At 35.2% G+C, this 24,797-nt stretch overlaps 1 protein-coding gene across 1 annotated transcript; it reads left to right on the top strand.

Moving 5' to 3' along the window:
• Positions 1 to 3,878: 3,878 nt before the first annotated feature.
• On the top strand, positions 3,879 to 7,529 carry LOC149552783 (protein LYK5-like). Its single transcript, XM_089788324.1, has 2 exons — positions 3,879 to 4,977; positions 6,374 to 7,529. Exons 1-2 carry the CDS (start codon positions 4,027 to 4,029, stop codon positions 7,394 to 7,396), a joined length of 1,974 nt encoding a protein of 657 aa, XP_089644450.1. The 5' UTR covers positions 3,879 to 4,026; the 3' UTR covers positions 7,397 to 7,529.
• The last annotated feature ends 17,268 nt before the right edge of the window (positions 7,530 to 24,797 follow it).

The raw sequence follows: 24,797 nt of genomic DNA, 5'->3' as shown, positions 1-24,797 counted from the left end.
TGGTGGGTGAGCTTAAGTAAAAGGGGAATTATTCGTGCATGAGATTTAATTAAATAAATAAAATATTTAATTAAAAAAAATTTGTTGGTGCATGAGATTTAATTAAATAAATGAATTATTCAAATAAAAGAGGAATGTTTTATGCATGAGATTAATTAAATGAATGAATTATTTAATTAAAAAAGGGACACTTGGTGCATGAGATATAATTAAATAAATGAATTATTTTATTAAAAGAGGAATTATTGGTGCATGAGTTGAATTTGGGTAACTATTGATTTAGAGGATGAGTTTGTGGGTGGAGGGTTTTAATTAATTAAATAGAGAGGGGTTTGGAGATTAAATTAAATAGGTTTTTCATTTATTTAATTTAATAGAGGAAGGAGGATTTTATTAATAAATTAGACTATTGATTATCAGTTAATTAATTAATTGGGTTATAATCAATTAAGGGATAGTGCTAAAATAATTAAATAATAAATATTTAATTAAAATAAGATTTAGAAGATGACTAAATATGATTACAAATTAATGTGATCAAATTTAGGTGTCTACAACTTCATTAGGTTTCCAAACGATAAAGTGGGTATCTCTGAAATCACTACCATAATCTCACATGTCTTCTTATCTTTCTAACCATATTTTTTTGCATTTTTGGACAACATTAACATTGTAAACCTTAATTAGTTTTACCAGTGTCTTCACAGTCCTTATAGACATATGTATAACTTTTTTTTAATAAATTTTAATATACTTAACCAAATTCAAAATAAATTACCAATTATTATTCTAAATTGATTCTATACACTTTTTAAAAATATATTTTTTTATTATTTTGATGCAAGTTATGCCCAACACACAAACATGTACCAAAATTTTAGGATACAATCACTTCAATAATTTATAAAAAAAGACTCATAAATTTTTTACAAAAAAGTACGCAACTTATAGATATCCCTCTAAACTATCATCCTACTAAAAGACTTTGCAAAATAATGAATATAACTATGTTTTTTGTTGCACATGAAAATATCTATGTTATATTTTCTTAAAAATTAGGAACTATTTTTTGTGTGTGCAAGGTTTGACCCACCTAATCTTATCTATTTTGTTAAAACTCTAGTAATTTAGAAAGTAGATTCCAAATACTATAATTTTTAGTTTTTACACACCTTTTCATTTTGGATGTTTGACCTTAAAATGTCTCATCCAAGTTCAAGTTTATTTGATTTCAGAAGAAAAGGTATTGACTTATACCCCCTCTTTTGTACACCATTGCCCACTAACATATGAAAACTTTCCAAATGCTTAGATATCCATCCACCTTCTTCCATTCTCAAGGAATATAATTTCTTCGTCAAGGAAATCTTATTCATAAGTGATTTTTCTTGATATATCTCACTTAGCTTCTTCCAAAGCTTCTTCACAATAGATTCTTCATGAATATTTATCAGAATTGAGTCTGCAAGACACAATCTTATGAGACCTTTAGCTTTTCTATTTGTTACATTGTATTTTGTAGCTAAAGTTGGATTTTTAGACCTTTGGACATTTTCATCCATAGTTTCCCACAGATCATGATCAACCAACAAATATTCCATCTTCAATTTCTGCATCTCAAAGTTTGAGCCACAAAAATTCTCCACATTAATCCTCCATGACATGCTTTCCATCATTACTATTTTGCACAAGCTCCCACTCAAAATTTGATTAGCTCAAAAAACCATGTAGCCAACAAATAGAACCAAAATTGGATAAACTTTGATACAACTTGTAAGGAAGTAAAGGTGAGTGAAATTTCTTCCTATGTTAATCTTGAGAAGACAACTATGCAAATTCTAAAGTAACTATTACAAAGATATCAAGAGACAAAAAAGTGCATAAACAAAATATCAATAAACACATAACACAATGATTTATCATAGGGAAACCCTTGCAAGATAAAAACCCCACACTCTAATCCCTGCATACTATATTATCAAATCAATGAAGATTACAACACTTGTGCAATGCAAGTTCTCACAAGAGTATCACCTCAACTCAATCTAGGAGGGACTTCAGAAGAACCCTTCTAGCAACTAATCTTGTAAACAAAACTGAATGCTCAAACTCCTCCCTAATTCCTCCTTTTATAGACATTTTACAACCTAGAAACCACTTGTGGTTTTACAATACCATGTACAAAATCTCCTTGACACACATTACACATGCATGACTTGTATTGCCCAAGATAGGGATGAACTAGGCTAAAAATAGTATCTCACATCCAAACTCTTATCCCCCATTTTTTAGCCTCATAAATGTAATGACAAGTGTCATATAACATCTAAAAATGGCCCTCATATATTATACTATGGACAATGTATCTTTTGACAATTAATGTTATCTTTTCCAAGGCACCCACATGTGGAAAACTTCCCAACTACTTTTGGAACTGTCTAGAATTTTTTTGCAAAGTTGAGACACATGTTTTCTTAGCATCCCATTGATGAATTCATTGACTTGTATGAGTTATTTGGACATCCTACTCATATTGGTGAAGTACTATTTGAGACTATGTCATTGCAATAATATTCTCTAGAGGACAATATTGATTCTTGGGAGTTCTAATTCCAATTGTTCGAATGCTCAATTTTCTCTTGTTGGCTCAATTTTGTTCTTTTCCTTTGGCCTTTCCTAGAACAATAGTATTTTCATATGTATTTATGTATCATCAAAATAAAGTATTTTTGTTTGGTTTATTTTGTTCCTATTTAGTCCCTATATTGGTCCTTTTGCTAATATGTTTGGGATCCCAATTTTGTAATCTTGTTATATTTATTTTTCTAAGCTATTAATCAATGACTAGGTTTCTTGGTTACTCAAATATTTTTATTGTGATTTTTTTGGGGTTTATCTACTAGGAGTTTAGTTTTCTCTATACAATTGATTATTTGAAAGATTTTCATAACCACTTGGTTCTATGCCTCTGCTAAGTATGTACTTTTTTCTATCTTCTCAAAACAAAATTCTAATAGCTAGATGCCACTTATATCAAAAAAAAAAAAAAAAATTTATTTGTAATTACCATATCATCACATAATAACATAATAATAATTTATATTAATTAGAATTTTAAAAAAATATTACATACAATAATAAGTGGAATAATAAAAAAATATAATAATAGACAAATACAATATCTTTTAGTATACTTTATCTTCTAATGATGTATATGCTAGTTATATATTTTATACTTTTAACAACTCTATGATATCGATATTCTTCTAAATCTACATGCTAATTACATTTTTATATTTATAATAACTCTATTATTAAAATGTTAACTAACAACCTAAGAAACAACAAACACTTAATTTTTTATTATAAATGACTTGTTTATAAAATATTGTTTACAATAATAAAATTATTTAAAGCTTAATTAATTAATTTAATCGGTTTTCATAATGACTCAATTTCACTTACCTTTTATATAATCAATTGTTGATAAAAATAAACTATAAATTTAATCCCATACATTAATGTGAAGGTGACGGGCTTACGTAATATGTGAAACACTGTGAAGGACGACAAGTTCGATCAACAAATCGGAGATGGTCATACATGAACAAATCAGTTGTCGTGTTATTTTTTTAACTCGTATCATAAACAATCCGCAAGCATAGTTCAGAGATATAATCTTAAAACAATATTTTTACTCAACCAAAAAATATTTTAATCATAAACAAGCCTTAAGACTGTTTGAGTCAATTATAAATTGGCAAAATATTAAACTGACGGGTCAATTAGATCAAACGAGAAGGTTCCCACCAAATTCCTTAATTTTATTCTATGGGACAGCAAATTCCATGCAGAAAAAGCTCACAATAATATTTTGTCCGCCATTGTTGCAGTCAACCAGAGAAGACAAGGTTTCTTGAAACCAGCAGATTCAAGAAAGAAAGTTTGTAATGAATCCATTTCCAATTGGGGAAGAAAGGTTGAAGTGTGGAAAAGATCAGGTTCATTTCAGTTGAAACGGCCGCCATGGCCGTGAGCGGGGTAATAATTTTTCTTCTGTTAAGGGTTTTGATGATAATAGGTGATTGTAGATCACAAATAATGGCTCAACAGGCTTATTCCCAGGATTACAGCGATGATTGCGACAACTTTCATGAGGAAAGCTCTGGTTACCTCTGTAATGGCGCTGCTAAAGAATGCCAAACCTTTGTTCTCTACAGAGCTCAGCAATTTTACATGTCCCTCGATACAATTGGCGGCCTTTTCAACACTAGCCCCGTAACGATCGCCTTTGCAAGCAATTTATCCGTCTCCAATTACTCCGAGTCCCTGAACAAAGATCAAGCTGTGCTTTTTCCAATCGACTGCAAATGTGCCGGTAATTTCTCGCAGGCGAATCTGATCTACACTGTTAAAGGCAACGAAACGTACCTGGAAATCGCGAACAGAACAATGGAGGGACTGACGACATGCCAGGCCATGAGAGAACAAAACCCTAATGTCGGTGTAGATGAGCTGGATGCCGGAATTCGACTTGTGGCGCCGCTGCGCTGTGCGTGCCCTACGCGCCAACAGCAGGGCCAGGGCATCAAGTATCTGCTCAGTTATGTCACCGATTTTAAGGACAATGACGATATCATTCCTGCCAAATTCAATATCAGTCACCAAGACTTTATATCGGCGAATGAGTTAGAGGAATCAAACCCTACCATATATCCCTCCACTACTCTGCTAATTCCTCTCGACCGAATACCTACCGTCCCTCCCGCGGGGCCTTTCGCTCCTCCGCCTCCACATCGTTTGCCGCCATCACCTCCCCTGGCTTTGAACTCCGGACCTCCTCGTCCTTCTTCAAACCCTCCTACTTTCGTCGTCATCCTAGGCACATCTCTCGCTGCTCCGCTGCTCGTTCTGGCAGGTCTTGTTATAGCTCTTGTTCTGTGGTTAAAGAGGAGGAAGCGCCGGAAAGTCCTTAAGGTATGTGCTTTGAGACTTGAAAGTAAGGTCTCAAACTAAAGATTTCCAGCAATTGATTGAATCGAAAGTTTTCTTTTAATTTCTTTTCTCCGTTTAGGTGAGAATATTTTCGATTAAAATGCTTTTTTTTTGTCTGCTGAATTTTGTATAATTAAATCATCAATTCTGTTAATCGGCCAAAGCGCGGCAAAGTCATACAGCTATTTTTTTTAAGGTCTTGAAATAGTGGCTTAAGATTTCTGGAAGTTGATTGCATCGAAAGTATTCGTTCTGAATTTGTTTTTTCACGTTTTTCTTACATTATGTTGAACTATTTGTAATTAAATCATCAGGTATAATCACAAGGTCTGCAATAATGACTGGAAAGTAAGATATTTGGAGCAATTGATTGTTCGAAAGTTTTCGTTCTGTATTTTTTTTTCTATCTGGAAGGATGAAAATAATTCTGATGTCAATCTTAGTTTGGTATATTTAACTGTGTAATTAAATCAACAACTCTGTTAATCGGACAAAGCGCAGCAATGTCATACAGGTATATTCTCTGACTGCAATTAAACATTGAAACTAAAAATTAGGAAATTATGTTCTTTTAAAAACAAATTCTGTGAAAATGATAATTTACATATTGTATCGATGTTCGTATAGTATGTTGAACTTTTCTGTAATTAAATCGTCAGCGTGGTTAATTCGGCGGCAAAGTCATGTATATTATTTAAAGTCTGCAAGTCGGGGCTGAAACTGAAGACTTTCTGCAATCATTTGTTTGATTTTTTTCTCTATGTAGATTACAATATTTTCGATTATAAGGTTAATTCAGTATGTTGAACTATTTATCGCAATATCATACAAGATTTACGACAATTAATTGCTTCGAAAGTTTTCTCTTGAACTTTTCTACAAAGATGATAACTTCGATTTCGATTCAATATTATTATTATTTTAGTATGTTGAACTTTTTCTGTAATTGAATCAACAATGTTAATCGGACAAAGCAGTCATACAAGTATATTCTTCAAGGCTTGCATGGAACGATTGAAACTGAGATTTCAAGGGATTGATTAATTCGAAGGTTTTAAAAAAAAAATTCTGTAAGGGCTGAAATGATTTATTACAGCTGATTGCTTCGAGAAGTTTTATTTTGAATTTTTTATTACCCCGTGCCAGCGAAAATAATTTGGATTCCGATTTGAGTTTCACGTGTTGAACTTCTTTTCAATTTATTTTTTTCTAAATATTTGGATTTCAATGTGTTAACTTACATAATTGCATCATGAGCTCTTTTAATCGGACGATTCAATATCTCAATGACATTCTAGATTTAAGCTACTTTGCAGTTTTTCGGATCGAAGGTGTAGATCCTAAAGGTTGATTATATATTCAATCGATTTTATTTCAGGAAGCAGCGCTAAAAAGATTACAGGCTGCAAAGATCAACAAAGAACTGCTCCTAATGTTCAGCGAATTGTCAGATCTGCTAGAGTCCGACAGATTGATACACTACAGCTTCAAAGAACTCCAAGATTCCACTGGAAATTTCAGCGAGGAGTCGAGGATCGAGGGCTCTGTTTTCAGGGGTTTGCTGCGAGGGAAGAAAGTGGCGATGAAGCAGATGAAAGGGGAAGTCTCCAAGGAAACTAACATGCTTCACAAACTCCATCACGCGAATCTCGTAACCCTCCTAGGCATCTATCTCAGCCATGACTACGAACAGCAGCACGCCTATCTGGTTTTCGAGTATGCAGAAAACGGGTCCCTGAGAAACTGGATCGAGGAAGCAGGGCCACAGAATTCCCTTCCATGGAAACAGAGGCTCCAGATCGCAGTCGACATAGCAAAGGGGCTGGAATATCTCCATCACGGCTCAAATCCTCCTTGCGTTCACAAGGATATCAAGACCAGTAATATTCTCTTGGATCACAATTTCAGAGCCAAAATTGCGAACTTTGGTTTGGCTAAATCTAGCGCAGGGGTAGCTTCCCTAACCAGCCGTATAATTGGGACTCAGGGATACATGGCTCCAGAGTATCTTCGAGATGGACTAGTGACAACAAAGCTGGATGTTTTTGCATTTGGGGTAATTGTTCTGCAAATCTTATCGGGCAGAAGGGCTGTAGAGACTTGGCGCACCGGCAATGGCGAAAAGCTTCTCTCGGATGAGATCAGAAATCTGCTGCAGGGTGAAGATCCAAAGGGAAAACTGAGCGACTGGATGGACCCTAATCTCCAAGAGTCCTATGATTTAGAAGTGGCTTTCAGAATCGCCAGCATAGCGAAATCATGCGTGGAAAAAGATCTGACGATTCGGCCCAGCATGGCTGCGATCCGTGTGGAGCTTTCTGCATTGGCGGGCATTAGCAAAGATTCTTCATTATCTTCCCTGACCACCACAGCATTATCTTCCGACTTTCAGCCAAGATGATCAGCCCTGAATTTCGTAAATCCTAACATAAATTATTTGCTACTTGTAAAATGAAGCTATTGATGTGCAAGAAATAGTGATTTAATGTGTAACATAACGTCTTCTAGAAATCAAAATCTTTCTGTTTTAATCATCCTTGTTACGCCGAAGGAGAATGAGCTAAATTTTGGCATCCACGGTTAGCATTCGCATAGAAGCAACGGCCGACCATTCAATACATCGTATCCGTTCATAGTTAATTTCTTACTTTCTCATGCATTCGGTTTAGATTTGATAACAGCAATGCATTTAAATTGTTTTAAAATGAAAAGTCCATTGAAATGAACATCTAAATTTGGAATTCATAAGCATATTTAAGATTGGGTAACAATATCTTGTGGCCACAACAGGAAGAGTGGCATGGAGGCATCCAATTAAATGAAACCATTCCTTTCTGTTTGCTATCGTAAGGCTGCTTGCCGTTTTTGGTAATTTGAGAAAGTAGTGTTCTAAGTGTTCCATTTATTCTCATGAGAGATGGATTCATGTTGAATCACTACTCATGAAACATGGGTCATCGAGTTTGACTCAAAATCACACAGTTAAATCCTGATATTCACATCACAATTTGACTAGCTGTGGAAATCATCTCCTACTTATCAAAGTAGTGTTCTAATATACACTCTCCATACCGTTTTCTTACTCTACGAAGACCCGACGTTTCTAATTTCATTTGGCTGCATATTATAATTCCATTCAATGCAAGCAACGGGTGAAATTGTTTTAGTTTTAGTATATTTTATTTAATAAGACGAATGGTTTCTCGTGGGGAACAATAAATAGGAATCCCAATTTATTTTGTCATAAGCTTTTGAGATGCCTACTTTTAGGGTCATTCATGGATTTCTACTTTTCTCCACTCTATGGAGTGAATAATGGCATGGGTGGAAATGACAACATCAAGGATTTTTCTTTCAAGAAAAAACCTTTCTCAGAGGGGCTAATAAATTTATCAAGGAAAGACCTAATAATGTTCGTTAAGACTTTGAGAAATATTTTATAAAAGATGTTGCATAAGTTTATTGGCCTAAAATCTGCCATAGTTCTTGGCTCTTGGATTTTGGGAACTAACATAATAAAGGAGTTGTTGAGACTCTTAAAGAGTTTGCCAAGTTTTGAAAAAGTCCCCAGTGGCTTTAGTTAAGTCAACCTTGACCAAATCCCATAAGTCTTGAAAAAAAGTTAGCGGAAACCCATCTAACCCTGGGGATCTAAAAGCCTTCATAGAAAGCATAGCCTTCTTTACCTCCTTCTTAGTGACAAGGAAGAGGAAAGCTTCATTAACTTCATTGTGTAGGACAAAGGGGGGAGAGTTGACCAATCTATCTCGAACTATTGTATCAATAGTAGTAGGATTGGCCAAAGTATTCAAAAAGAATTGAGAAGCCCATCTACTAATAGACTCTAGGTCAACCATTTCCACATTTTTACCATCTAGAAGAAACGAAATAGAATTTCTCTTCTTGCATTTAGAAGCAGATCTATGGAAAAAAGAAGTGTTTCTATCCCCTTCTGAAAGTCATTGCATTCTAGATCTCTAATTCCAATAGACTTCCTCTATGACTCCTCTGAATGGACTTCAATAGAAGTAATGCCATTTTCCATAATAGCCTGCAATTGCTACAGATTATCTTTAATGACATGTTTTTGTTCAAAATGTCCCCAAAGGAAGTCTCACTCCATCTTAGTACCTCCTTTTTCACATTCTCCAAGTTCTTAGCCAACTTGTACATAGTTGTTCCTTTGATTGTGATGCCCCACCGCACCAACATCCAATTTTTAAAATCATGATGAGAATGCCACATGATTTCATAACAAAATGACCTTGACCCACTCCAAGGTCTATCTTTCCACTCAAAAAAATAGGGGAGTGGTTAGAGATAGTATGAGGGAGGACTTGTAAAGCAGAAGAGGAAAAAATATCCCAACCAATAGAATGCAAAAGTCTATCAAGCTTGACTTGGATAAGATCTTTTCCTTTCTTTCGATTAGACCATGTAAAAGGGGCACCCATAAGATCCACATTCAAAAGGTTGTTACAGCTCAGAAAATCAGCAAAATCATGTGTATTTTTGTTATAATTAAGTGGATCCACCCTTCTTCTATGATGAATAGAGGGGAGTGTTAAAATATCTCATACACAAAATATTAGCACCCTCACTAGTAATCATAAAGTTTAAAATTTCCTCCCAAACCAAGAGTTGCCCCACTCTAATATTTGGGATGTATATACTAAATAGAAACTAAGAGAGATCATCATATTTGAACAAAATAGTGAAGTAATTACGGGAGAAGGAAATAACCTTTCCATACAACTTACTAGGATTTCACAATGTAGCAACACCTTGAGAAACCCCAAAAACCTCATTGTAATGAAACTTGGCTATCGCTCATATTTTATCCATAGTATTCTTCAAATTGTTGTGCGTAATTTTCACTTCCTAGATTAGTAGCATATCAATCTTCCAATTAAAGATCAATTGTTTAAGAGAAAATTGTTTTTGGGGCTTGTGTAGGGTCCTAATGTTCTAGGAGAGGAACTTCATTTCTTATTCTTATGGGAGTCTTTCCCTTATAGTCACTTTCACTCTAATGCTTCTTCCTGATGGCATTTTTGGCTTAACCTCATTACCCACATCCACCTTCTTGTACCTTTTGTTCTTCTTTTCAAAATTTCCCATTCTCCTAGGTCAATGCCCTCAGGAGAGGTGGGTGTGGACTGCACATCCAAACAAAAACTTTGCTTTGTCATCAGCACAGGTAACTCTGTAACAACCATAATTTTCTATTTACATAATCCTTTTCAATTTTTATTTTGAGATAAATATTTAGAGTGCTTAACATTTTATATATTATTATTCAATTAATAATATGTAGGAGAATCCTACGTTGCCTTGCTATCCTAGTTATCTTTATTCATTCTGCCTATTGGAGCCGAGTGCCAGTGGTTTACATGTTGTTGCTGCCGAGCTGTTTAGTGATGGCTAAGTTACTGTAGAGCTAGTGTTGGCTGAGTTACTGTAGCTAGTGTTGACTGAGTTACTGTAGCTAGTGTTGGCCTAGTTACTATAGCTAGTGTTGGTTGAGTTACTGTAGCTTTCCAGTATTAGCCAAGGGTGGCTCCATGTGCCCAATGAGCATGATATTTATTGATGCTCAGTTCCTTCTTTAACTGAGTTTTTATGTGATTGATTATTAGTTTGAGCCGACTTATGTAGTTAATTTGGATCAAAAATTTAATTTTTGAATCTTGTCTTGGAATGTGTACACAGACTGTTTAAGGTTGACCTTTCTATTTTTTAACGATCTAAAATCTTTTGTAAGTCATTTTAGCAAGTATGTTTAGAGATAAGTGAGAGAGTTCAGAGCAGAGTTGCTAAATAGCAATTTGAAGCTAAATTGTGGATTTTAAAGTTGTATTTTGTATCTAGCTAAAAACCAAAAGGCCTTATAACTGGGCATGTATGCAGAAAATTTGTCGAATCAATAAAGTGTTGATATTCCTTCTCTCTTTGGTGTTGTTCTTTGTGTTGTTTGCTTACGTTATATAACTTAACAATGTGTTTGGATAGTTAGGTGTGCCTTTGGTCCTAACTTTCTAGATCCACTCCTTACATCAAGTGGTATTAGAGCTTGAGGTTCATCCTTGTGGAGATTGGATTGTGTAGAACCCTAAGTTGGATTTGGTTGTAGGGTTGAAGATCTGCGGATTTGACCTATAACTTGCAAAGGGTTACGATCTTGCAAGAACCTATTTGTAAAGACGGTTTGCGATAGAGGAAATGTTGACACTGATTGTTGGAATGTTCAAATGGGAAGAGTACTTCTGATAAGGGGGGGGGGGGGGGGGGGGGGGGGGTGAATTAGAAGTAACCAATTTTTATCCTTTCAAACCCTTATTAACACATATCTGAAGAACAATTTGCATGCATGTAAACATATAAACAAACATGAAATGAAAGCATGCATCAACACATAACACAAAGATTTGGTAACTTAGAAACCCTCCAGGAATAAGAAGGTAAAACTGGGGTAAGGATGTCACCCACAAAAATCATTGCAGCAATCAATGTTCAACCACTTTTGATGGTCTACCCTATGAAAGGCCTGCCTTGTTAAAGGCTTTACATTGTGTCAATAGTGACCTTATTAGAGGATTTACAAACACTGTCATGAAGTGTCACCTTATTAAAGGATTTACAATAGGTTGTTAAACCCACCTAATACCTAGGATTTTCATGACCTTCTCCAAAGGTTCTCCTACCTAGCTATTAAGCTAACATATCAACATAGGATTTCAACCTCTAATACAATTGTGAGAGAGTATTAGAACATTTGACCTAATTGAATGCAATCTCAAATTGTTGGGTTCAGGTACTAGATCTGATCTTCCTATTCTGATCCTTGCTTGATCTAATCTCTATATCTACTCCTTTTCCCTTGTGTTTTTCTGATCAACTTGATATGAAACTGTTGCTGTGTTCCGCTAAGTCTTTTCTCTTCACACTAAAATTTCTCTATAATCTCCCCTTATACTATTTTCTTCCACACATGCAATGGTGCATTCATTCTCCTTATAAAGAATGTGAAGACTTAGGGTTAGGTATTGATCTACAATCCATATTGAATCTCAAATTCCCACTCATACTTTGCAATTTTCTTATTGGTTGCATGCCTTCGCCATTTTTCTGATTGGTTGCATGTAGATTGCATAGGGAATGTAAATGATTCGTCCTTATCCTTTTTGTCCTTCAAAATTTCTCTATGTCGGCTCCAAAAATGGTTCACATCTTAGTTTGTGCAAATACAAACTCTTATGTTGATCTTGAGTTACTCGACACTTATTACATTACTAATGCTTAGCATGAACTAATTCTTGGATTGCTTGGCATCTATTATTTATTGGTTTGCTCGACACCTATTAAACACTGTATTGCTTGACACCTATATATTCTGTATTGCTCGGCATCTGAACATTTTTGGATTACTCAGCACATGAACATTTCTTAGATCACTGGACATACACTACATTCTAACTTTCTCGGCATCAACTGTGACTCAGCACCTATTGGAATTCTGGCTCCACATCTATTGTGTACTTGGCATGTATATTGATGAAAATGGTTAAGTGTTTTGACACTCAATTGTCAAGACTATTCTTTTGACCATCAATCTCCCCCTTTGACATGAGTGTCAAAAACACTTAACTAAGCATTTATGAACTTAACCTTATTGATTACATCCTTTATTTACTTGGCATTCATGCAAAATTTTAAAAATATTGTAAGTAACAATATACCTTATGACTCCCCCTGGATTGATTATGCCTTGAGACTAAAATTATGTGCTAATATGCCTAATCCTCTCTTGTCTTTTGCCTTGTTTCAGCATTCTAATCCTATGTGCTATATCTAATTTGTATGAAGTTCAAAAAATTTGCATCTCCCCTTTTCTTCTTTATTACATGACTTCCCCTTTTTGGCTATTTACAAACTTTCCACTATTATTCTCAAAAATGAATTAAAGAATGGTTCAAAATTTGGTATCTCCCATAGTATCTGCATATATCTCCCCCTTACTTTATTATCTCCCCCTTTTTGACACTAATGTCAAAGGGTTCTATGGAGTAATACCATGCTTAGCCAAAAATGTGTTGTTTACCTCCAGAAGTATCTTCAGAGCGTCATCCCAATTTGCTTGTGCAATGTCCAATTACTTGTGTTGAATGACAACTTCTGCTACTAGATGTACAAGTCCATCAGCGGTAGAAAGATTTGAATCTTTCTTGAGGATTATCTCTGCATACATATGCTCCTTATGGGTACCTCCAAGTGAGGGGTTATAGAGGACTGGATTTACATCAAATTTGCTTTTGTATTTGCCTCCTCTACTATTAATACAGCTAATTCTCTTTGTATGTGAAGCATTTGAGTAAAATGCTTCTCACTCTGAGCTGGATTGGTTGGGAGTTGCATACTAGAAATCTTTAGATTTCTCTCCAAGCTCATTATTCTTTGACTAGTCTCTTGTGTGAAGTTGGAAAAATCACACAACTTGTTGTCTAGGGAGAATATATTTCCAAGTACAATTTTGACTTTATCTATTTTCTTAGCTAGTTCAAATTGTGATAGTGCTATATCACCAAATATTTTCTCATTTACCTTCCCTTGAAATTTCCTTTCTAACCACTCCATTAATTTTGCATTTGCATCATGGTCCTCATTTGTCACCTGATCAACTATGCCAAATAGTTGTTCTACTATTGGCCTTGACTCATCAAGTGTTTGCAAGCTAAAAGCATCCATAAAGATTTCCTTGATCTTATTCAGTGCTTGCCTATATTTGTATTCTTTTCTCAATAACTCTTGTTTTCTTCTTCTATCCAGTGCATTCTGAATTTCATTCATCTTCTCCTCAGTGAGAGTGCTAGATTCATTGTAAGGTATTGTGATCTCCTCATCAAGCTCAAGAATTCCATAATGAATTTTCCTAACTAATTTTTTTGAGCTCGAGCCTAGTGTCCTAATTTGTAATGCTAGCATTTCAATACTCGGCTTCTGAAGAGTTTGAGTGTAAGTACCTATTTTGGGTAGTTCAACCAAATTTTTTATTGTAGATTGCTCCTCATCTCTTGTCTCTTCCTTCTCTTCAACTTTTTTCTCCTTTTCATTATCACTAGCTGGGGGTGCACTTGCTAGTTGTTCAGTTCTCCCTTTGTCTTCCCTTGCTATTGCACTCGGCACTTGAAGTGCATCTGTAACTTCTTTTGGTGGAGATGGTGGAGGAAGGAATAGGATTCTAGTAGTTTGTATGATCGAAGCTGGTTCTTGTGTTTGCACCTTGACTTCCTTTGATTTCACTACTACCTTTTGCAACTCATCAACACTGACCAGTATTGAACTTGAACATAGTCTAGCTGCTTGTGTTGATTGGTCAAGGATCCTTGCTAGATCCTCTATAGTTAATGGATTAATGTTTTGACTAGAAGTGTCAATAACATCTTTGAGCGTGATAATCTCTGCAGGTGTGATGGTGGCATGAAGAGGGCTAGGAGGTGATAGTTGTGTGTCTTGCACACTTTGTTCTTGTTGCTCTTCTGCACCCTTTTCTTCCTCTATCTCCTCTTTATTCTCCTCTTCATCTTTCTTCTCTTCCTCATTCTTCTTCTCTTCTACCTTCTTTTCCTCCTCCTTCTTCCCTATTTCTTTCACTTCCTTTTTCTTGGCACTTGCTTCTGCCTTATATTCTTCATCAAACACATCATCAATTTTCTTATATATTATTTTCCACAATCTTGTGGATTTGCTGATTACATCTTCAATTTTATTTTGCAAAATACTGAATGCCCAATATTTTGGAGTAAATCAATTATTGTGCCTCTTAACTACATTAGCTATTTGACCCTTAGTCAAATCAGGAAACAATCTTGCTAAAGTAGATTCTCTTATTTCCTTCTCCATTTGTAGGCAAAAATACCATTTGTCTTCTACTATTTTGTACAATTCCTTGGGCATTGAGCCATCTAGCTCTAGAGGTGTGTGCTTGTATTCAGCCATCATAGCATACACAGATTCCTCTAATTTATTTTGCTCTTCTTTTGTGAGCTTATTAAAATCTATATTCTTTAAATCTTTCAAGTCATCATTTTTAATCTTTGTACATAATTTATCAATTGATGACTTTGGTGGATGACTTACCACTTTAAATTGATTTTTATCATCTATTTCAATCTTTTCTTCATCAGATTCAGGCTAAGCCACATATTTTCTTCTCTTTCTCAGATCTTCATCAGTCTTCTTGGTGGCTTTCTTCTTCTTATCCACCTCTTCTCTTTCCTTTTGTGTTGTGGCCCTGGTGGTAGCTCTAGTAGTGAGCTTCTTTGGTGCAATTTTTGCCACTTTCTTAGCTTTGGGTTGAGAAGTAGGTGGAGCTTTTGCCTTCCTCTTGGTGACTTTAGTTCTGATAGGTGCTTCTTCAGCTTCTTCTTCCTCGGCACCTTCCTCTTTATCCTCACCTAAGCCTTGTGTCAATTGTGGAGGCTCTTGTTCAAGCTCATCTCCTTCATTTTCATTGTCTTCCTTTTCTTCATTTGCTTCCTCTTCCTCTGTTGTGCCTGCCTCTTCAAAACCAAATTTTTTTTTGATCTTCTTGACCAATTATTTATCCTTCTTCTTCACTATTGTGGCTATTTTGATGTATGTTACCACCCTTGATTTAACAACGTCATAGGTTCCAAAATGTTTTGCAATTTTATCAATTTCCTCTACAAGTAGAGTTGTTATTGCAGTTGAGGCTTGATCAATATCAAGTTCATAACCTAGTGGCTTAAGCCATCTTACTCTAGGTATGATTGCCTATATGTAAGTGTAGTCAATGTCCACAAAAAAACAATTGTCCTTTTCATGCTTCTCAACCAATGAGACTAGTATCCTCATTCTTTGTTTCATGGACTTCTTGAAGTCCTCAAAATAGCTAGTCATTTAGGCATCAAAATTCTCACCCATTTGATCAATGAATCCATTTATTTGGTCAACAACAGTCTTATTTGGATCCCATCTCACCTTGCCTACTGAAGGGAATTCTTTCATAATGTAGAAAAACATGCAAACCAAAACTGAGCCAAATTTGCATTGAGCTCCCTTAGACTTCCTTATAGCTCCCAGATTTTCATTGATCTACTGTAACATGAGCTCTACAAGATCATATGTATGATCTTTCTTCACCAATTTATAAGCAACATCCACTGCTACACATGGTACACTGTTTAGTCTGCTTGACTAGTAGAATTTGTGTGGTATGACTCTCACAGCAAAATTTAGTAGGGGTTTTGTGATGGTGTCTATTGCCATTCCCCTATTATTCCATTTTGTCCCTGTATTCTTCTCTATGGCTTCCTGTTTGTCACTTCTTAGGGTCTTTGGTCAATCTAGGGTTGGAATACCAGTAACCCTATGTATAGTTTTCTTTGTAAACTTTATTGGTCCTATTTCTAATGAGAAAGCTCCATCATGGATTCTACTCAACACAATGTGAATCCATTATTTTTTGAAGACAATAGGGAAAACTATGGCTTTTGTCAGACACTTCTTCTCAACTATGGGGAATTCATCTTTAAGTTTCCCATTTTCATAGAGTTTATCAAATGCATTAAAAATCTCCAAATCTCCTATGGCTTCGACTTTACAATTATAACATTTTTGAACATCTTGGACCATAACAACTTTATCAGGAATTAAGGATAGGGCACCAGCGGGATCATTTTTATAAATAATTTCAGGGATGGCTCTAAACTTTGGCTATCTAACTTCATTACTGACTAGTTGTATTTCATGAATTTCCTTCCCTTTGGTAGGTTTTGACCCAGATGCCATCTTTTCCAAACTAGGGTTTAAAATTAAATAGACTTTCAAATTTTGCGTAGCTCGGCACTTGGATGAAATACCTATGAATCAATGGACTAGAGTTGAATCGTGGTTGAAATCGTTGCAAATCATTGTTTGATCCCTGTAGAATTGCCTCTTCGTTCTGCTTGACTTTACTTCATGTTCGAATGATTAAAAAATGAATAATTTTTACCTTTATTAGGTTCAAAAACCTAGCATTTATTGCACTTGTAATTATAGCTATACACTCGGCTCCCAAAGATTTTATCAACTTAGCTTCCACTAAAGTTCCTTTACTTGGCATCCATTATTTTATTTCACTCATCATCAACTGAACCCCCCTTTTTTAAATCACTCGGCAACCCGAACATCTCTTTACCCGGCATCCACTACACTGTCCAACTCAACATATACTGGATTTTTACTCGACAACCAAAGGTAGCTTGGCATCATCTTCTAACTTTTAACTAGGCATCCTTTCTCATGCATATTTCTTCTTTGCAATACTTCTATGTTTTCTTTGGTTGATGTACGATACATCTTTGTATGTATCAACGCCATGTATCTGTCTTGTGCTTAATTAGATGAGGCGTGATCACTTGACCTTTTGGGTAAAGTGATCTTTCCATTTGATGTGTTGCATTCACCTTTATTCTTCCAAGTCTTGTTCATTTCTCCTCTAGTTTGTTCAACATCAATCTTCTCTTTTCTTTTGTTGACTTCAGTCTTTGATGCTTTTGAATTTGTAGGATAGTTTCTGCTAATATGACCAATCTTCAAACAACTAAAACATGTAGTTTGGTTTAGCCACCTGCTGTAACTTCCTTTCAAATGTGTCCTTATGCAATTTTTCAGGAATGTGTCCATACTCTTGACAATAGTGACAACTATACCTGGTATTATAGTCCCAATTGTAGCGATGTGCATGATTGATTCCTCTTGCAAGCTAATTAGGTGTCCACATAGGCTTTGAGATTTGCATTCAAATGCTCTATGTCCATATTTTTTATAGTTGTAGCAGTGACTCTCAAATCTTGGTGTCCTCATGGTCTTGGTTCTGTAGTCTTGTGTTAAATATTCTTTCTTTTTGCACTTGTGATAGAAATTTGCATTTGTAGGCTTATCATGCTGATGACTATTCTTGCTTCTACACACATTAAAGCTTTGTTGCTTCTTTCTTTTGCAGCCTTGGATGATTATCCTTGTTTAGTGTTCATGTGCCAAGTCCTACAGTGTCATTACTAGCCCTTGGTGATTTTAGCGATTGCTCAAAGTACTTGATGGCCTCATTGGGTTTTTTGTAACTCTATGCTATTTTCTTTTCTCTCTTCAATTCATTTTGCAATTGTTCATTCTGTATCTTCAAGGTGGAGATCTCAACATCCTTCATGTTTAGCTCATGATGAGCATTCACCATTTGGCTTAAGGTGTCTAACTGCATGTTTGAAATCTTTTCAAATTCAATTGTCTTCTCTTCGAGCCTATTGATGAGATTTCTCTTGTCGTCTTGTGCCATGGCTTTCTCTTTAATAGCTCTTTTCTTTTGTTCAATCACTTCACAAAGCATTATGGCTTGTGATTCTTGTTCAAGCTTGAGTAATCTGATTTCTTCAACTTGTGCTCTATTTTTCTCCATTAATTCTACTATTGATGCATCAAATTCCTTGGAGTCTCTATTGGAAAACACTTGTGAGGTGGCAATCTCCTTGTAGTGTATGTTGTTTTCAGCTATGGCTATCTCCTTTCTTATTTTCAAAGATTTTCTAAGTTCCTCCCTAGCTTTCTCTACTTTGTGTAGAGCTAGTTGCACATCAATCACCTGATTGTCAATGATCTTTCCAAGTTTGAAGACTTCCATCTTCTGACCTTTTTCTCCAAGCTGTTAGGCTTCCCCTTGTGAGAACTAAGATCCGATACCAATTGTTGGAATGTTCAAATGGGAAGAGTACTTCTGAGCGGGGGGGTGAATCAAAAGTAACCAATTTTTATTCTTTCAAACCCTTATTAACGCATATTTGAAGAACAATTTGCATGCATGTAAACATATAAACAAACATGAAATGAAAGCATGCATCAACACATAACATAAAAATTTGGTAACCCAAAAACCCTCCAGCAATAAGAAGGTAAAATTGGGGTGGGGATGACACCCACAAAAATCACTGCAGCAATCAATGTTCAACCACTTCTGATGGTCAGCCCTGTGAAAAGCCTACCCTATTAAAGGCTTTACACTATGTCAATAGTGACCTGATTAGAGGATTTACAAACACTTACATGAAGTGTCACCCTGTTAAAGGATTTACAATAGGTTGTTAAACCCACCTAATACATAGAATTTTCATGACCTTCTCCAAAGGTTCTCCTACCTAGCTATTAAGCTAACCTATCAACATAGGATTTCAACCTCTAATACAATTGTGAGAGAGTATTAGAACATTTGACCTAACTAAATGCAATCTCAAATTGTTGGGTTCAGGTACTAGATCTGCTCTTCCTGTTCTAATCGTTGCTTGATCTGATCTTTGTATGTACTCCTTGTCCCTTGTACTATTCTGATTAACTTGATATGAAAGTATTGCTCTATTCCTCTAAGTCTTTTCTCTTCACACTAAAATTGTGCTATAATCTCCCCTTATACTATTTTCTTTCACACATGCAATGGTGCATTCATTCTCCTTATAAAGAATGTGAAGACTTAGGGTTAGGTATGGATCTATGATCCATATTGAATCTCAAATTCTTGCTCATACTTTGCATTTTTCTTATTGGTTGCATGCCTTCACCATTTTTATGATTGGTTGCATGTAGATTGCATAGGGAATGTAAATGATTTGTCCTTATCCTTTTTCTCCTTCAAAATTTCTCTAAGTCAACTCCAAAAATTATTCACATCTTAGTTTGTGCAAATACAAACTCTTATGCTAATCCTAAGTTAGTTAGCACTCATTACATTACTGATGCTTGGTATGAATTGATTCCTGGATTGCTCGACATCTATTACTTTCCTGGTTTTCTTAGCACTTGTTAAACACTGTATTTCTCAGCACCTATATATTCTATATTGCTTGGCATCTAAACATTTCTAGATTACTCGGCACATGAACATTTCCTGGATCACTCAGCATATACTACATTCTGACTTGCTCGACACCAATTTTGACTCGGCACCTATTGGAATTCTGGCTCGACATCTATTGTGTACTCGACATGTATGATGAAAATGGTTGTGTATTGAAACTCAATTGTCAAGACTATTCTTTTGACCAACAATACTGATAATATGGACATGTTGAGACAAATTGCAACTAGATTAGATGTTGTAGAGACAACCTAGAGTAGAGGAGCGCATCTTGATGATATGAGTGATCATGATGAAGCAATGAGACAAAACCCTAATCCTAAACCTCAAGAAGATAAGGATGAGGAAAGGTTTTTGAGAGTGTCTAGGGCACATTCGAAGCCTATTGTGGAAGTTGTTCCTTATGATGGAAAATTGGACACCAATGTTGTGTTGGATTGGATCTCTGATATGGAGAAGTTCTTTGATTTTTTAAGGTACTCTTGATACTAGGAAGGTGAAAATTATAGTCATCAGGTTGGAAGGTTAGGCCTCACTGTGGTGGGAGCATTTTCAAACTAATAGACAAAGGAGAGGAAAGGAGAAGATCAAGACTTGGGTTAAAATGGTGAACAATGTAAAGAAGAAGTTCCTTCCTGTTGATTACCAAGTTATCTTATTGAGGAAGATGCAAAGTTTGAGACAAAAGGGCATGAGAGTAAAGGAGAATATTGAGGAATTCTATAGGTTAGAAGTTAGATCTGGACATGTGGATGATGAGGTTGAGAAAGTTGCAAGGTATCTAAATGGATTGAGATCTGGAATCCAAGATGAGATAAGTTTTGTGAAAATGGAAAGTGTGGAAGAAGCCTATCAATATGCCTTGAAAGTTGAGGAGATCTTGACAAAGAAGCATGATCAAAGAAAAAGAGATAGAGGTGGTAGATTTTAGAGAGCCAGAGGTAGATCTTATGGAGAAGGTGGAAATTTTGAAAAAGTGATGACAAAGGAAAAAGCAAATAGAAAGGTGGTAATTCTTATCGAGGAGGTACTGGTTCTTACCGAGGAAGAGGTAATTCTTACTCTAGAGGTAGCTTTTGTGGTAATATTTTTAGATGTGGAAAAGAAGGGCATAGATCCTTTGAGTGTAGATCTTCTAGTGAGAATGAACAAGGTAACATAAATTCTATGATTCAAGGAGATCTTAAAGGTTCATGCAGTGGACCTGAGATTGGAGAAAATTTGATGGTGAGAAGAACTTTGTGTAATAAGGGAATTAATGAGGAACCTATCCTAAGGAGAAGTCTTTTCAAGAGAAAATGTAAGATGGCTAGAAAATGCTACAAGGTGATCATTGATAGTGGAAGTTCAACAAATCTAGCATCAAGGGACCTAGTTAAAAAGTTACTATTATAGAGGCTGAAGCATCCTAAACCCTATCATGTTTCATGGATCAAGGATGAACATAAGATATTGGTAAGTAAACTATGTATTATGAAGTTTAAGATTTGAAATTACTTTGATGAAATTTTGTGTGATGTTCTGCCTATGGATTGTCGTCATTTTCTATTGGGTAGACCTTGGCAATATGATATATATGCTATGCATGATGGAAGATTGAATCGATATACTCTTTGGGTGAATGGAAGGAAGCAAGTATTATTGCTTTTGATTGAAAATCCAAATGAGGTTAATTGTACTATTATATGAGTTTGTGTGGTCAATAGGAAACAATTTGAAAAGGGGCTGAAGAAGAACCAAGTGTATTTTGCTATAATCTCTAAGGGATTGAGTTGTGGTAGTAGTGATCGAGTGACAAAAAATAGTGAATGAGGTTGAGTAATAACAAAAATTGAAAGGTTTCTTAATGAGTACAAGGAGATTGTTGCTAAAGACATACTTGATGGTTTATTGCCAATAAGAAGTATAAGTCATTGTATGGACTTGATTCTTGGAGCTAGTTTACTGAACAAAGCACCATATAGATTGACACTTATAGAGAATGAAGAACTTAACAAACAAGTGCAGTAGTTATTGTAGAAAGGCTTGATTAAATAAAGTGAGTCCATGTGTTGTACCTACTATATTAGCACCTAAGAAGAATGGAGAATATAGAATGTGTACTAATTCCAGAGATATTAACAAGATCACAGTGAAATATAGGTTTCCTATAGCAAGGATGGTTGACATAATAGATTGTTTAAGTGGAGCAAAATATTTTACCAAAATTGATTTGAAGAGTGGTTGTCATCAAATTAGAATTTGAGAAGGTGATGAATGGAAAACTATTTTCAAGAAAAAAAGATGGTTTGTATGGATGGTTGTTAATGCACTTTGGTTTGACTAATACACCTTGTACTTTCATGAGGTTGATGAATGAAGTTCTCAAGAGATTTTTGGGTAAGTTTGTGATTGTTTATTTGGATGATATCTAATATTCAGTAAGGCTAAGGAAGATCATCTTGAGCATGTTAGACAAGTATTGTAGAGATTGAAAGAGGAAAAACTATTGATTAATTTGAAAAAGTGTTCCTTTATGCAAGAGGAGATTGTGTATTTGAGATTTGTGATTTCCGCTGATGCTTTGAGAATTGATCCTCAGAAGGTTAAAGAAATTTTGGAATGGCCTAAACTTGAGAATGTGGGTGAGGTAAGATCATTTCATGGTTTGGCTAGTTTCTATAGAAAGTTTATAAAGAATTTTAATTTTGTTTGTAATGCTATGAATGAGACAATGGGAGGAGATGGAAAGGATTTTAAGTGGATACATGGAGCTAATAATAGTTTTGAGACTTTGAAACAAAAGGTTGTTGAGTTACCTATATTGGCTTTTCTTGATTTCAATAAGGTATTTCAAATTGAATGTGATGAAAGTGGTAGTGTAATAGGAGTTGTATTGAGTCAAGATGGTAAACTTGCTTCTTTCTTTAGTGAGAAGTTGAATGATGCTAAAAAGAAGTATTATGTGTATGATCAAGAGTTTGATGCTATTATTCAAGCTTTGAAAAAGTGGAGACATTATTTGATTCCTAGGAGTTTATATTGTATACTGATCATACAACTTTACAATATTTGGGAAGTCGGTATAACTTAAATCAAAGACATACAAAGTGGGTTGAGTACTTGCAAAGTTTCACATTTGTGATCAAGCATAAAAGTAGAGTCACTAACCGATTTTTTGATGCATTGAGTAGAAGATGTTCTTTGGACTGAGATGAAGGTTGAAGTTCTTGGTTTTGATGAAATGAAGGAATTGTATGATATTGACCCTGATTTTTCTAAGTCATGGAGAGAGTGTAGAGCATCAAATCTATCAGATCAAATGAGTAAGTATGATGAGAATTTCATTCAAGAAGGTATGTTGTTCAAAGGAATTTAGTAACATGTATACCAAGAAGTTCCATGAGAGTTAATTTGATTAAAGAAAAGAATTGTGGTGGTTTGGCTAGACATTTTGGAATTGATAAGAGTCAAGACATTGAGTTTGCTTATGGATAAGTATTATTGGCCACATATGTATAACAATGTTCAAAAGTTTGTGAGGAGTTTTGGAATTTTTCAAGTTGCAAAAGGAGTAAGTCAGAACACTGGATTGTATACACCTATTTTTGTTCTTGAGAAACCTTAGAGTGACATCAGTATATATTTTGTTCTTGAATTACTTAAGACAACAAGAGGGTATGATTTCATATTTGTTATTGTGGATAGATTTTCTAAGATGACACATTTCATACCATGTAAGAAGACATTAGATGTTGTGCATGTTGCTAAGATGTTCTTCAAAGAGATTGTTAGATTGCATGGATTACCAAAAAATATTATTTCTGACAGAGACAGTAAGTTTGTTGGTTCCTTTTGGAGGACTTAGTAGAAGAAGATGGGTACTGAGTTGATGTTTAGTTCTACATTTCATCCAGGGACAAATGGATAGACAGAGGTTGTGAATAGAAGCTTGGGTAATTCGTTGAGATGTTGATTGGAGATAATCCGAGTAATTGGGATGTGATATTAGCATAAGTTGAGTTTGCATATAATAATTCTATGACTAGGAGTATAGAAAAAAACACCTTTTGAGATTGTTACTAGAACGCAACCTAGAGGAGTTTCAAATTTGAGGGATGTTGCTAGTAAAGAGAAGAGAAGTGTTGAAGGGAAAGAATTCACTAGTTTTATAAAGTCTTTGCATGAGGGAGTGAAATTGAAGTTAGAACAAAATAATCAGAAGTATAAGGAGAATGTTGATAAGTCTAGCAGACATCATGTTTTTGAAGTTGGTGATGAGGTGATGGTTCATTTGAAGAGAGATAGATTTCTTGTTGGAACATATAGTAAGCTAAAAATGAAGAAGTTTACACCTTGTAAGATCTTGAGGAAGTTTGACATTGGTAATGCTTATGAAGTTGAGTTACCTGATGACATGGATATATCTCCTATATTCAATGTTGCTGATTTGTATGAGTATCATGAGTCAAATAATGAAGTTGTTGTACCTGATGATTATCCTAAGAAGCATATTGAAGAGGATGTTGAACATATTTTGGATCAGAGAGTTGTTCAAAAGATGAGAGGAAAGGATTACCATGAATATTTGGTGAAAAGGAAGAACATGTCAGTTGAAGATGCTACATGAATTTCTCAGTCTGAGTTGGATTCAACTTAGGTTCTGACATCTCAATGATTCAGGTTAATCATTTCTTTCAACCCCGGTTGTCTAATGCAGGAGCATCCTAGGTTGGCTTGCTATCCTGCTCATCTTTGTTCATTCTACCTGTTAGAGTTGAGTGCCAGTGGTTTACATGTTGTTGTTGCTATCGAGCTATTCAATGATGGTCAAGTTACTGTGGCTTTCTAGTACTAGCTGAGCTATCCAGTGTTGGTCGAGTGTTGCTCCATGTGCCTAGTGAGTCTGATATTCATT

The sequence above is a fragment of the Cupressus sempervirens genome, chromosome 6, assembly GCF_028749045.1.
Source record: "Cupressus sempervirens isolate cs-2001-9-10 chromosome 6, ASM2874904v1, whole genome shotgun sequence".
Taxonomy (NCBI): Eukaryota; Viridiplantae; Streptophyta; class Pinopsida; order Cupressales; family Cupressaceae; genus Cupressus; species Cupressus sempervirens.
Note: the sequence above shows the minus strand (reverse complement) of the source record. Positions and strands in the feature narration are given on the sequence as shown.

What these genes read in the sequence shown, in the direction of transcription:
- LOC149552783 (XM_089788324.1), top strand. Translation starts at nt 4,027, where the DNA reads ATGGCCGTGAGCGGGGTAATAATTTTTCTTCTGTTAAGGGTTTTGATG. An exon ending in AGCGCCGGAAAGTCCTTAAG is followed by an intron (nt 4,978 to 6,373) that starts GTATGTGCTTTG and finishes ATTTTATTTCAG; the next exon opens with GAAGCAGCGCTAAAAAGATT.